The sequence below is a fragment of the Buceros rhinoceros genome, unplaced genomic scaffold (assembly GCF_000710305.1).
Source record: "Buceros rhinoceros silvestris isolate BGI_N320 unplaced genomic scaffold, ASM71030v1 scaffold1553, whole genome shotgun sequence".
NCBI classification, from domain to species: Eukaryota; Metazoa; Chordata; class Aves; order Bucerotiformes; family Bucerotidae; genus Buceros; species Buceros rhinoceros.
The window spans coordinates 44,235-57,343 of NW_010401619.1; the positions used below are offsets into that span (position 1 = coordinate 44,235).

General features: G+C 40.9%; 1 protein-coding gene across 1 annotated transcript in view; it reads right to left on the reverse strand.

Annotated features, from left to right (window-relative positions):
• HMCN1 (hemicentin 1) overlaps window positions 1-13,109 on the reverse strand; it is a gene marked incomplete at both ends in the record, with an annotated part of 96,720 nt that overhangs the window by 44,035 nt on the left and 39,576 nt on the right. Inside the window, 8 exons of the mRNA XM_010132326.1 lie at window positions 9-223; window positions 767-928; window positions 2,473-2,595; window positions 4,631-4,727; window positions 5,018-5,193; window positions 8,885-9,008; window positions 9,766-9,917; window positions 11,486-11,662. Coding sequence (XP_010130628.1) covers window positions 9-223; window positions 767-928; window positions 2,473-2,595; window positions 4,631-4,727; window positions 5,018-5,193; window positions 8,885-9,008; window positions 9,766-9,917; window positions 11,486-11,662 — 1,226 coding nt within the window. The remainder of the gene's footprint in view (window positions 1-8; window positions 224-766; window positions 929-2,472; window positions 2,596-4,630; window positions 4,728-5,017; window positions 5,194-8,884; window positions 9,009-9,765; window positions 9,918-11,485; window positions 11,663-13,109) is intronic.

A 13,109-nucleotide genomic window follows, 5' to 3' on the forward strand; every position in this document is an offset into this window, starting at 1 on the left:
ACACAGACATAGCGGCCAGTGTCTGACACCTGGGCATTTTTCAGCTGAAGGCCACCATGAAGTATCACTATGTCCCTTCCACTGACCAGTGGCCGGCCATCCTTCATCCACATCACTTCCGGTTCTGGAATGCCCTGGACCTTGCACTCCAAGGAAACTTCATTTCCTTGGGTGATGACAACTTCCGATGGGTGGCTACCACTGTTTAATATAGTTGGTCGAACTATGAAAGAAAAAAAAAAGGCAGTACAGAATTCAACTGGAAGCTACATTTCAGGATCTTCACCTGGTTCTGAACAGAACAACGAAGTTTGCCAGATCACCATTTTAATAAATACCAGTTTTGCAAGTTACTGCTGGCAAATCAGTTAGGGGCACTCTGCAATTCATCACAGGTTCCACAGGGCCAAGAAAAGATCAATAACCTCCTCTCCCCCTCCTCGCACTCCATATAGTAAAAATGTTTCAAGTGTAACTTACAGAAAATTCTAACAATGCAAACAGGAAGAAAAAAAACTGCCCCCAATGCGTCAATCCCTACAGATTTTTGAAGATTTTCTCTTTCATGGGATCATTTAAACATTCAGAACTCCTCCTTTCAGTCCTGACCAAAAGCAGCAGTACAATTTAAGGGAAATGGAAGTTCAGTTAGTTGTCCTCATTACTGCAGTTTGGTGACAGGAAACACTGCACTAGTAATCTTCTGTGGTCAGATGCACTTCCAACAGGCACATGCAACATCTTGGTTGAGCTCCAAGTAACTTACTGTACACTTGCAGGCTGTATTCTTTCTTTGCGCTTCCAGCCACGTTTGAAGCGATACAAGTGTAAGACGCAGCATCAGACTTTTCAGCAATTGAAATTTGTAGCTGTCTGCCTCCAGACAATATCCGCACCCTTCCCGAAAGGTCAGCCAGCAGCAGAGAGCCTGCAACAGACATTCCTTCAAATAAAACCACAGGCAACGGTAATGCACTTCCTCGCGTAAAGTCCTCTGGTTTACTTAAAAATTACTGAGGTGCACAATTGTCTGGTTCAGAGCTGCTCTATCAGAGTTTTCCCAGACATCAGAGACTTCACGCAAGAGGGTTCTCATCTTAACTGCTGACTTTATGACATCCAGCAACCTGAGCTAAAGCACAGTAACTCTTGCCACACTAACATCCACCCAGGAAGTTTTGGACATTTCCACTGAGCAGCAAATTCAACACCTCCAGTAAAACATGCATCATACAATTGTCTCAGCCAGCACAGCCGGTGCTTAGAAACATCTAATTCAGTTTTCACAGGTGGACTGTCTGTGTACTGTGTGTCACACAGCACATGTGCATAGACCTCTGCCCAAGAGATCCTCAGCAGAAACATGACAGCAAAATAACGCTGCATTGTCTGAGCAGGGTTTTCAATCCTGGAGACCTCAGATTAGGCAACTATCTTCATCCTCACAAACTGCGGAGAGACATCGTGACGGGGGAATACACCTGCTACTGAGAATTCTTATAAGCTGAATTTCCATATCCCACTTGTGCATTTAAAATCCTCTCTATGAACAAGTGTACCACATGTCAAACAGCTGTTGAGTAGCATTCAAACTGTACCACGTTCTAACAGCCTTTCCACACTTGCCAAGTGGTTTAAGTTTCCTTTCTGCCATTTAAGTGTATCCACTCTAGTCTTGCAGGACATTATTAGGACATGCCATACAATGACTCCCAAAAGATGGGTTTTAAAAAGAGCTTGATAAACATCACTTTATATTTTATGCATTGGAAAAAGCATTTTGTAATTAAAATCTGATCTTTCCACAAGCCAAAATTAAGGTAGGCACATACCACACTGAACTGTGCTGTCTAGAAAACCACAAAGATGAGTAGGTAAGATTGATTAACAACACAAGACTTACCACACTGGAAGAGCTCAACGTCTTATTTTGTCTAATATTCTGTCTCCAACAGTGTCCACATTTGAAAAAAGGTGCTAAAAATACCTGCTATTGTCTACTGATTCCCAAGAAGGTGTTTGTCAACATTACTTTAACCCCTAAAGCAAAAAGGTGTGTGGACTACTCTTAAATATTAAGATGGGATGAGAGAAAGGTTCAGTACATCCCAAAAGCAATTATCACAACCAGATGCATTTTCATCACCTGGCAGTATGCCATGGCTGCACATTTCAAAACAACTCAGTTGTTAAGTGCTTGACCATCCATTTTTAAGTCAGATCAGGAATCTCTGCACTGTGCTTCTCTTGCACACCTTTAACAGTAAGGACACCTAATGTAAGCAGAGGTGAGTTAGAGAGAAGGGAATAATCTGCTACTGTAGCATGACTCAGTGTCAGGGCTATTTAGATATCTGCATGCCTGAGCACCTCAGAACGCATCATCTAAAACATTCACAGGAAAGAAGAAAAATCGGCAGAGTCAGAATTATCACAGTTGCTTTATAAAACAGACAATGGACAGTTACCCACCATTCTTTTTCCAGGTAAGACTAGGGGGTGGGATGCCACTAGATTCACATATCAGGCTTATCAAGCTCCCTTCAGTTACTGTCAGCTGAGAAACGTCATCTGAGCCGTAAATACTTGGTGACACTGAAAAGAAAGGACAAATAACTGAAGCATTTGGAACAAAACATTATCAGCCAACAGCAAGACCCAACCAGCCCTCAGACAAGTTTGTCCCACTGTGCTCTGAAGCAATTCCAAGGATTGTATTCTCTTGCTGAAAACGCAACCCAGACCCTGGATAGGGAACAATACACTTGTGAATGACAGTGTCCATCCTCCCATCTCCTGAGGTCTGGTGCATGCACAGGCTCTATTTCTGGCTGACTTCTGGCTGGACTTCACAGAACAAAGCCATTTCTGTGAATAATCTAAATTGACTCCAACCCAAAGAGCCTGCCTTGTTCAGGGCCTTAGCTAACAAACCCACAGGTACCATTAATAGGTGGAAAGTGACTTTTAAAATGCAGTCTAAGTTTTTCCTTTGAATTTTTCCTGCCACACCCAATGCTAAGGACCCCATCTCTCTGACTGCCCTGCTGTAGCTGAGTGCCAGCTCCGTTCTACAGCTCTGACTGTAACCCAGCTGTAGGCAAAAGGGACCACTGTTTGCACTCAGATTCTTGAAGTCTTAAAGAACTTTGGTTCAATCACCGAGGATGGGATAATTGCCTTCTGGAAATGAAGGAATAATTTTAATCCGATTAAAATAGTGTAGGTAACACTTGAAAAGAGACCAGAAAAAGCGAAGGAGAATTAGACAGAACCTGGAAAATAACAGTCTCGCTAATGAGAGCATTTTTAATCCACAAGACAGTAGACAGCTGCTTCTGACACTTCAAACCCTTTATCTGGCAGCAGCCAAATGTAAGGGTTTCAAAACAACTGACTGCAAGGGGCTTTGCTATACTGTACTGGCATCAAACTTCCATTTGTCCTGCTTCTAGTCAAAACATTTGTGATGTCCTTTAAAGAGGTACATCTTATGTTGAACACGTGGGCTTGTTCCTGGAACCAGAGTTAACCCTCAGAATGCCACCAATCCTCAGAGGTTTACATTTTCTGGATTTCAAACTTAAAAATACATCAAGCAGGGCTTTTGGTCCCTGGGTGTAAACAAAGACTATAATTCTAAACACTTATCCACAGATGACTTCCAAAGGCAACTTTTGGTTTCTGTGAAGCTTATTCCATCAAAGCTGCTAACTAGCAAAGAATTATCCCTTCACTCAAAATCCTACTGAAATGGTCTCACTGCACAGAACAAACTCATAACGCCTCCAGGAGCAAAGGCCTCTGCAGTACCGCAGATCTTACAGATCTGAGGAGGGAAAGACAAGAGCTGAAGGTGACATGCACAGCCAATGAGAACACACTTTAATTGCAAAGTCTTGCAATTGTTTACAATATACACCTCTAATTTAAATACCAGGAATGCTTCTTTTTTATAAACAATGACAGAACTCCATACTAAAAACTGTAGTTTTATTGTTACAAACCCTGTTAGATAGTTCAAGACTTGTGTTTTCAAAGTGACAAATTAATTCAAAGTGAGAAATTAATTTGCAATAGCAAAAAAAAAGGACACATTTCGATTTACATACAGGGAGACAATGATGGGTGCAGAAAACCCCACTCAAAATCAAGTATGTCCTAAGCCACATTCACCATCTAGCCATAGAAAAAATTTACTAAATCTATTTTTATGATTCAGCACTGATAACTCTGCAGAACAAAGGTGAGTAAACCAGCTTTTATCTCCATTTCTGCGCTTCAGCATTTAGAAAAGCAGGAAGTTGGTAAGTTACTTTCAATAGCATTAGAGTGCACGAAGAGGAGGTGTGGACACAAAATCCACGAGCTACAGCTCTAGACTACTATCACGCATGCAAAACCAGACTGACAAAGGCCTACGAAGTGGCTGGTATTAATTTAGAACCAAACCAAAGCATTGTGAAAAATGTGTGCACTTTCTTTGGACTGTTAAACCACAGCAAATATAATAACACCTCCCTGAATGACCCCAGCAATTAAATGTTTATGAACTGCAGAGAATTTTAGTACCTCAGCACTTCACTCTGAGCTCCATTCCCATTCTTGAAATAAGCTTAATAGATCTTACCCCAAATATTGACATTATAGTTTTTTTCAGTTTTCCCAGCAACATTTGTCGCCTCACAAGTGTAACGGCCAGTGTCGTGTACTTGAGCTCCTTCAATCTAGGAAGAAAAGGAAAATCTGGATTTCTTCTCACATTGTTATACGTGAAACTCACAAGGAGAGGTTGCTCAGGTTTCAATTTTTATTTTTACATCTGTCTCCCTCAGGATGAATAATACAGTATTACTCCTGCAAAACATGTACACAAATATCCAGGTGTCTATGACATCCCTCACTCCTCTCTACTGCCCTGGAGGGTCTAACACTACCCAGTCTCTAACGGGTACTACACAAGTGGGTTTAACTTCCCAGAAAGCAACTGCCACCAAAGCCTGACTGCCCAGTTTACCTTCAGTACACTTCCATTTTCAGAGATGCTAAGGCCTGGCTTCTTCAGCAATGGTCGTCCATCTTTGATCCATGTCAGCATGGGTGGGGGAACAGCATTGCTCTGGCAGAGCAGCTCCACTGTTTGGCTGATGAGGGCCGAGATGTTTTGCTCCTCTCCCATGATGTTTGGTGGAACTACAGCAATAAATCAAAACGAAGGACCTTTGGGCATTGCAGACCTCCTACAGTGAACACACTGTGGAGTATAACAGTCTCCATTTAACAAAAAATAAAATGACAGTCACTACCTTTCTGACACACAAATTAAGTCTCTATCACAAGAAACACGGGAATATTGTTACTTACAGAACATACTCTACACACAAGATGTACGGTAGTGAGATTTCAGCTACCGAGAAACCAGGTAGCTAAGCAAAGACTAGTAAAAAAAATAGTTGAAATATAGCTAGAAAGGAAAATCACCAGCATACAAAGAATGGGGAAGTACATTCCTTCTGGAAAGAAAGAGATCTGATGAGTGAAAAGGCTCACAAGATAATAATCAGACCCAGAAGCTGAAAACGTTTTAAACTCTGTTCCAGACAGTGCCAAGATCGATACCTGGCTTTAAGGAGAACTCTGACTTTAAGAATTACTTTGTCCAGAGGTGGCCAAATACAGACGACAGAATGAGAACTCTGATGCTTGCAGCCAAGTGAATGGGTTAATGACTTAATCATCAAGTAATAACGTACAACTACTTTATTGTCTGTTTTTTAAACTTATTTGTGCTTTCCACAGTCAGAAAAACCACGTAACTAAGACAACAACTAAGAACTAAACTTCAGAACCCAGCAAATGAGCAGTTTTCCATGGAGAAAGTGTTCGTAACTGAAGTAAAAAAGAACAGCAGAAATACTAGACTGACAAGCTGAGCTTAAATGACATGACTGAAGACTAAAACTACTTGTATCTGGCTTTCTCTACTGGCTTTGTACAAGGATTCATGGCTGAACTGTCTGTCCTTTGATAACAGCATGCTGTGCCATCGGTCCGGGCAGATGCTCTGAGCCTCCTCAGGCAGCATTGAGCTGTGGACAGAACACTGCCACATTTGGAGTTTTGAAGTATTTCAGTGTGAGACACAGGCTGCCTTGGAAAACAGCCAAAGTGGTGTAGGCTACCAGCCCCTGCGCTGCTGCTTGCCACCAGCTCGCTACCAGAGGTTCCCTCTCCTAGATCAAAGCCAGTGGGGTAGAACTTGGAAGCGCTTGTCACGCATGTCGCAGTGAGTCAGGTCCCTCTGTTGGCATCACAAACAGTGACCTCAAGAAACAGCAGAGAGCAAAATGCTTCTACTGGGCTGTTCAAGCACGATCCAGACAAAAATTCCCGTTCGTGTCCTTAATGGCGTATACGTTCTTAAATCTTACAAGAACTCCTAGGGATTCCCTTTCTTTTCTTGGTGTTTGAAAACATAAAGCATGTTCATTGTGAATTCCTGGCATTAGTGCAACATTAGACCTGCAATTAAACGATTTACAAAATTAAAACACTCCTGGCAAGAATTACTTTGTCTGGTTACATGTACCCAATGGGATTTTTATTCTTGCTGTGTAGTAAGACTGCTCAGTCCACCCAAAATGTTGACCAGGGCCAAATGTTTAATGTCACATTTCCTTCACTTTTTCATTTTGCAATCCAGAAACTGCATGTCTGATTGTGCAAAATACTGCGGTAAGAAGGGAAGCAGTGGGACTGTCTGTGAGAAATACTCTGGGCTTCACACTGAACAAAAAGATACTGCATTAATTAGCACACCTGAGATTATAAAATGTCCCAAAGTGGTACTCAGTACCCCAGTAACACAATTCTCAAGATGTCCTGAAAAATAACATTAACAATAAAGCATTGTTTTCTTGCACAGAAAATACTAAGCAGAGCAGCTGATTTCACAGTTTGGAAATAATTTAGGGAAAAGTCTGGTCTGTGTGGATAAGAAATGCAGTAACTGAAAAAAAAAAATCTGTTTATCTTATTTTCTTTGTGGAATTCACAAAGGTCCAGATTCTTCATGAGTGTTGTGGAACTGAAAATTGGAAGCTGATCCATTACTGCAGAAGGCAAATTTATTTCCAAATACTTTTCCACCAATTACTTTTCCTCTCAACTAAATGAATTGAAATGTGTTCAAAAGGAAACTGAGTTTGAGAGAGACGGATACTTAAAGCATCTGTTTCTGAAGGAACGGGGCCTAAAATTAATCTAATTATGCTCATGGTAACTAAGATTGTTCCAGTTCCTAGACCAGCTCAGTACACTGCACATTTCTAACCACCTCAGCTCCAACTGCATTTGAAATTATTTTCCTCCTGTGACTTCTTAATTAGATTACCTGCATAAGGCAAGTCCAAAGAGTAATCGTTACTTCTTGGTGACAGCCTCACTCAAGATGGCCCTGCAGCTGAGCTCAACCAGCTTCTAATACAACGGTCATTTTAAACACACACAACTTCTAACTAACTTTAATTTCAAATACACAGAGGTTCCAGAAAACACAAGGAAAATAATAAATATATCTATGCCACTTCTGTGGTTACGGATACATTCACACCTGTCTCAAACTCCCGAAGGGGCCTTGGTATTCCTCTCTGTAGACATAAAACATTCCAGCCTACTTTCACCTTGAGCTTGCTTGCTGTGCCAGAGTCCCAGCTGTCTGAACGGCTGCTTGCAGATGCAGAAGTAGCTGCAACTCAAGTCACGAGTATCCTAACCACAGTGCATTTGCAAGGAAATCAATTCTGAAAGCCAAACCTGAAAACAAAAATAACCCAGCCAACTGTCCCTGTGCACCTTAGAAAACAGCCAGACTGCTAACTTCTCTTGCAGGGTTTTCCAGAATCCTGCTTAGGATTGCCATAAAGCTGGAGACTGGCAGAGCCAAAACAGTTCTCACTCCACTGACCTACTGAAAGCAGAAGCAAACCCACAAAGGTTCTTCAATTCCAAATGCCTCTCTCTACATGTGTTACCATAAGATTTCTAAAACAAATGGCAAATCATTGCTCACCCTCATTTCACTAGTGTAGAAAACCCTGAGCTGTCCAAGGAAACCTAAAACATGCTACAGTCAAGCTCCCCGGCACTCCACTTGGCAGCCTGTCATGGTCTGGTATTTGCCATCACCAATCACCTCTGAGAACACTATACAAAAAGGCATCTTACACAAGTTATAAAAAAATGCAGGATGAAGCTCATACAAGCTACAAGAAATCAGAAGGAAGGATGAATTTACATGAGTTCAGTCAAAAATATTTTAGAATTAAATTTACTGACATAATTTGGGAAACTGTTGAGTTCAAGAGAGATGTATTTCCTACTCCTGAATGGAACAAAGTTGACTGGTTGGGCTCAACACAGCGTCACTATCAGCAGTAAAAAAAGGGAAGCAAGGCTTGAAAATGGAATGGAACCAGAGAGCTGTATGGCAAACTCACATTGACTTGGCCTGGTTCAGTAAAGACAGCTGAGCTCTGGCACCAGTAACATCTTTTGCTTGTGGGATCCACATGTTTTACAGAAACGTAATTTCTTCTACCGTTTATAAACTATCCTTTATGTATTAAACTTGCAAATTCATTGTTGCAGCTGCATTTCTTCAAGAATACAGAGAAGCACATACTTACGTCCCTCAATATATGTGTACCTACATGAATATATATATTTACTTATACACACATCCTCCTCCTCACTTTGCTTTCCATTATGTGTTGGATCCACTTTTATCCCCCATTGCTAAAGGTCTGGGCCACTGTGTGTTTAATTAAAGCTCCACGAACAGTCCTCACGACCAAAAGAAAGAGAGATTGTCAGAAAGTCTCACCATAGACTCTGAGATCAATATCTCTTTGGCTCTCGCCCGCAGCATTGACGGCAACACAAGTGTATTTCCCTGTGTCACTGATCTGAGCACTAGTCAGCGCCAGCACTCGGCCCCCAGACAGAACCTGCAATACAAGCATGGCACGTTCAGAATACAGGCCTCAATGTAAAACACAAGCAGAGAGAACTATTAGGTTTCATTTCAAAAGGAAACGTGCCAGTGCTTCCCACCATCCCTCTGTTCCGTACACTCTTCTCTGCACTCTGTTGTTCTCTTTTGATTGACACTTCCAAAAGCATAAGCCTACATGCAAGCCCATAGGGAACCCCTGACATTTGCAGGTTCCTTTGCAGGAACTGGACACTCCTCCCTCTTACCAGTCACACATTCTGTCGCACCCTGAGTTGTCCCAATAGAACACAAGTTCCCCCTCTTTCATTTTAGCTCATAAAATTAGCTTTCAAAAAGCAACCACATCCTCTCCTTTTAACTCTGAAAAATCTCCTTACATCAGTGGTTTTTTTTTTTTTCGTGAAGTACTCCATGTTATGATACATGACATGATATTGAGCTCTGTGCATCTCTTCAGCATAGGAATAGAAACCAATTTCCTCTTCTTGCCAGTAAGTGAAAAATTTATTGATGTAAACTCCTACTTGGTAAGGAAATTAGTGGAAAGGACCAGCTTGTTTCAACATGCTCATATCTTCCACTTCACACCATAACTACTGGAGCCAAACTTGCACCCATAATGTAGAGCAAAAGGCCTTACACCTTCATTCCTAAACCTCTGACTTACTCTGTTCCATTAAACTGCACCAATTTAAAAGCCTCCTACCACAACTGGAAGCAGAACAGAGAGCAGGATTTGAACCCAGTACCTGGAGTCCATCGCTAAAGCTGGAGACAGGGCTACCATCTTTTAGCCATGTCAGAATAGGCACAGGGATGCCTCTAGCTTCACACTCCAGTCGCACTAGATTATTAACCACCACTGTCACCATCTCACTGCTGCCGGAGATTGATGGTGGAACTGGAAAAAAAAGGAAACAAAGCTGAAAGAGCTACATAACAGTATTAATCACAACGAAATTAAATTGGCCGCTTACTTTTGGATGTTATTTCTTTCTGCAAGGCACTACATTGCTGGAAAGCCTTCTCATGGTGAATTGTTGTCATTTGTTTGCTTTGTGCCAAATCCCACTCCTTCCTTGCATAAGCAGTCAGCTAACTTCAATGAAACTACTGAGAGCAAGGTAGGCCCACAGCCCAGAGCACAGCTGTGAAAACCGGGAACCACAACAAAAATCCAGAAAATATTCCCTCAAACTTTTATAATAGTCCACTCAGACCTTGCGAAAGGCTACTCTTGAGAGTAGCAGGGATTAAAGAAAGAAGTTTATCATATAAACTGCACAAAGCAAATACATACAGTAATAAATTGACCTACAGAGCATATGTGAACATTTACTAGAGCAGACTGACGATACAGAACATCTCAGAACACTGACTGTAGGTATAAGACTAACAAATTTTGTAGAATGATGTTAAAAAGGGAGACAAGAAGTATTACAAAAGGGAGATGTTTCATTTATCAGGAGAAACAAAAGTTTTATTTGGTCCTACCACTAGTAACTTAGTAAAAAAGCTTTACAGTCAGGATCAGCACAAAACTTAATACCTCACACATATCCTATGGGAGAAGAAAAAAAAAAAATCAAATCACAAAATTCTGTACTGAAAATAAGATTCATTGACCAATTCAGCCACTTCTAACAGCCTGTAACTCAAGCTACCTACTCTTAGATCTATTCCAGTAACAGCAGAAATGGCAGGAAAAAAGCAAGGGTGATTATTTTATATAATGACCTTGGCTCTAAATATTTCCTGGGAATTAATCACTGGATGGGGTTAATTGCCTTTGACCACTTCTTGAGCCGTAATTTTTTCCCATGATGGTCATTAATTCCACAAAAATGTACTGCCCAACTCGTTATTTGTTAATTAACATTAATGGGAACTACATACTCTATATGCATCTCAGCTGGGGACACTGTGCCAAATTTGGGCCACAGTTTAGCATGGAAGGCTGCCATAGGAAACCAGCTACATGCATATGCATGTATCCAAGATAAGAATTTGGATTACGCCCCCATCCAAAAGCCACTGAAATCAGTGGAAAAGCTCCAGTTTGCTTTTGATCAGGTGTCTCATGTCTGCAAACATCCACACTTTCACTTCATCTTATTAAACATAGCACATTTTTCTTTAGAACTCCTGGATTGTGAAAGAGCATTTGATCTGTGTCCTTTCTTTATCTACTGTAAGGTCACCTACAGCAACCCCAGCAACTGCAAGGCCTTCTAAATTGCTGAAGCAGTAACATAAACACCTCTTCCACTCATTCTTCCCAGAACTGACTTCCCTCACCCCATTTTCTCAAAACACATATTCTAACATCACCGAACAACAAAAGAGTGAGTGTTCTCCCCTCTGACCCCTGCCTAATCTCTTCCAGTATGACGGTGTGACGAGCAATGGTCAGTCTGCTAAGCAGACTTGAAACTTGAGAGTTGGGTTAGGTAGTTTTCCAATACTTACCATGTACCTGAAGACTGTAAAACAACTCAGCTGTGCCTGCAGAGTTGACAGCCACGCACTTGTAAACGCCGGTGTCAGAGATCTGAGCACCCTCAACGCGCAGAACCTGTCCTCGGTTCAGGAAAGCAGTGCCGGCAGCACTGGCAAGTGGGCGGTTGTCTTTGTACCATGTGATAGCTGAGTAATGGAAGGAAAGATGGAAAAGTTCTCCAAAACACCCCCAGTACAAACAAACAATGGGACCAAAGAGTCCTTAAACATTTCACCTACGATACAGAACAACTATTATAATTAATAATAATAAAAACCAATTTCCTCATTTTCTAATTCCTTTTTGAGGAAACCAGTAACATTTGTGCGAAATAATGTGCCTACAGAATGCAATAGCAAATTTGGCGCTATCATCCATGCGCATTGTACACTTACAAAAAAACGTCCCGAAGGTAAAAAATGATCACACAAAGCACACTTATTTACTCAACTCATACCAAGGTCAACAGTAGCTGTTTAAAAATATGCAATACATGATATAAACCGTTTTTTCACCTTTTACCCTCAAGAGTTGCTACATTAAACCAAACCACCTGGGAAAAGTTTACAGAATCAAAACACAAGCAATCAAAGTCCAACCGGCAGACTGAAAAATAGAACATAAGGCCCTGAAACTGCTGTTACTCCAAGAGAAAGTGTTAAATCAACACAATCTGAGGACTTTTTTTTGCATCTCAGCCAAAAGATGGCACCCTCCATCAACAGAATGTGTAGCCTGGGCTTTGGTAGCATTCCTTCAGGATCCAGTTCGATCCAACTGCTGCTTACTGAATCATTTCCCACAGCACACAACTGTTTGTATCTTAACATCAGTATGCAGCATCACATGATGCAGCAAAGAGGTGACCAAACTGGTTTTATTGTATAAAATGTATGAACTCCATCATTTTCATTCTTTGTCCTAAAATAATCAATTTGATGACAAAAAAAAGGAGTGCAAAATGGATGTAAAATCCTTTTTTTTCAACATTTTACATACACTCCAATAATTTCAAATTTTGTTTTATGCACATATATATGATTCTAGAAAATAATATTTAGCTGAGAATTAATTCTTAAAAAGGTAGAGAAGGTGAACCTGGATGCTCACCTGACATTTAGTAAGACCTTTCTTCTGCAAGTGGGATTCCCATCAGCATAAGAATAAATTGCTATGCTAGTTAAACACTATTTCCCAAGTTTTGGTGCACAATGATTAATACAGAAAATTATTCTCATATTAACACAGTATTTTTATATCAGAAGAAGGTGGGAATAAAACCCACACACCGGAAAAAAGAAATAAACTCTCATCTGTACATCCCAACAACAACAAAAGATTAACTAAAAAAGACCTGCTCCAAAAATCCTAGCAGTGAAAGGACCCCAGCAATGAAGTAACTGAAATCCACATTGCTTTAGATTTTTTTTTCCATCAGCAAAGGCTCCAGAGCAAAGAAAAAGCCTCCTATTAATGTCAGTAGAGTTGGGATAAGGTCCTAGACATGACCTCACCTGACATGCACGCCCGGGACACAGAGTGTTGTTTTAAATCTACCCCACACTACAACATATTGACCTGACAGGGGAAAGA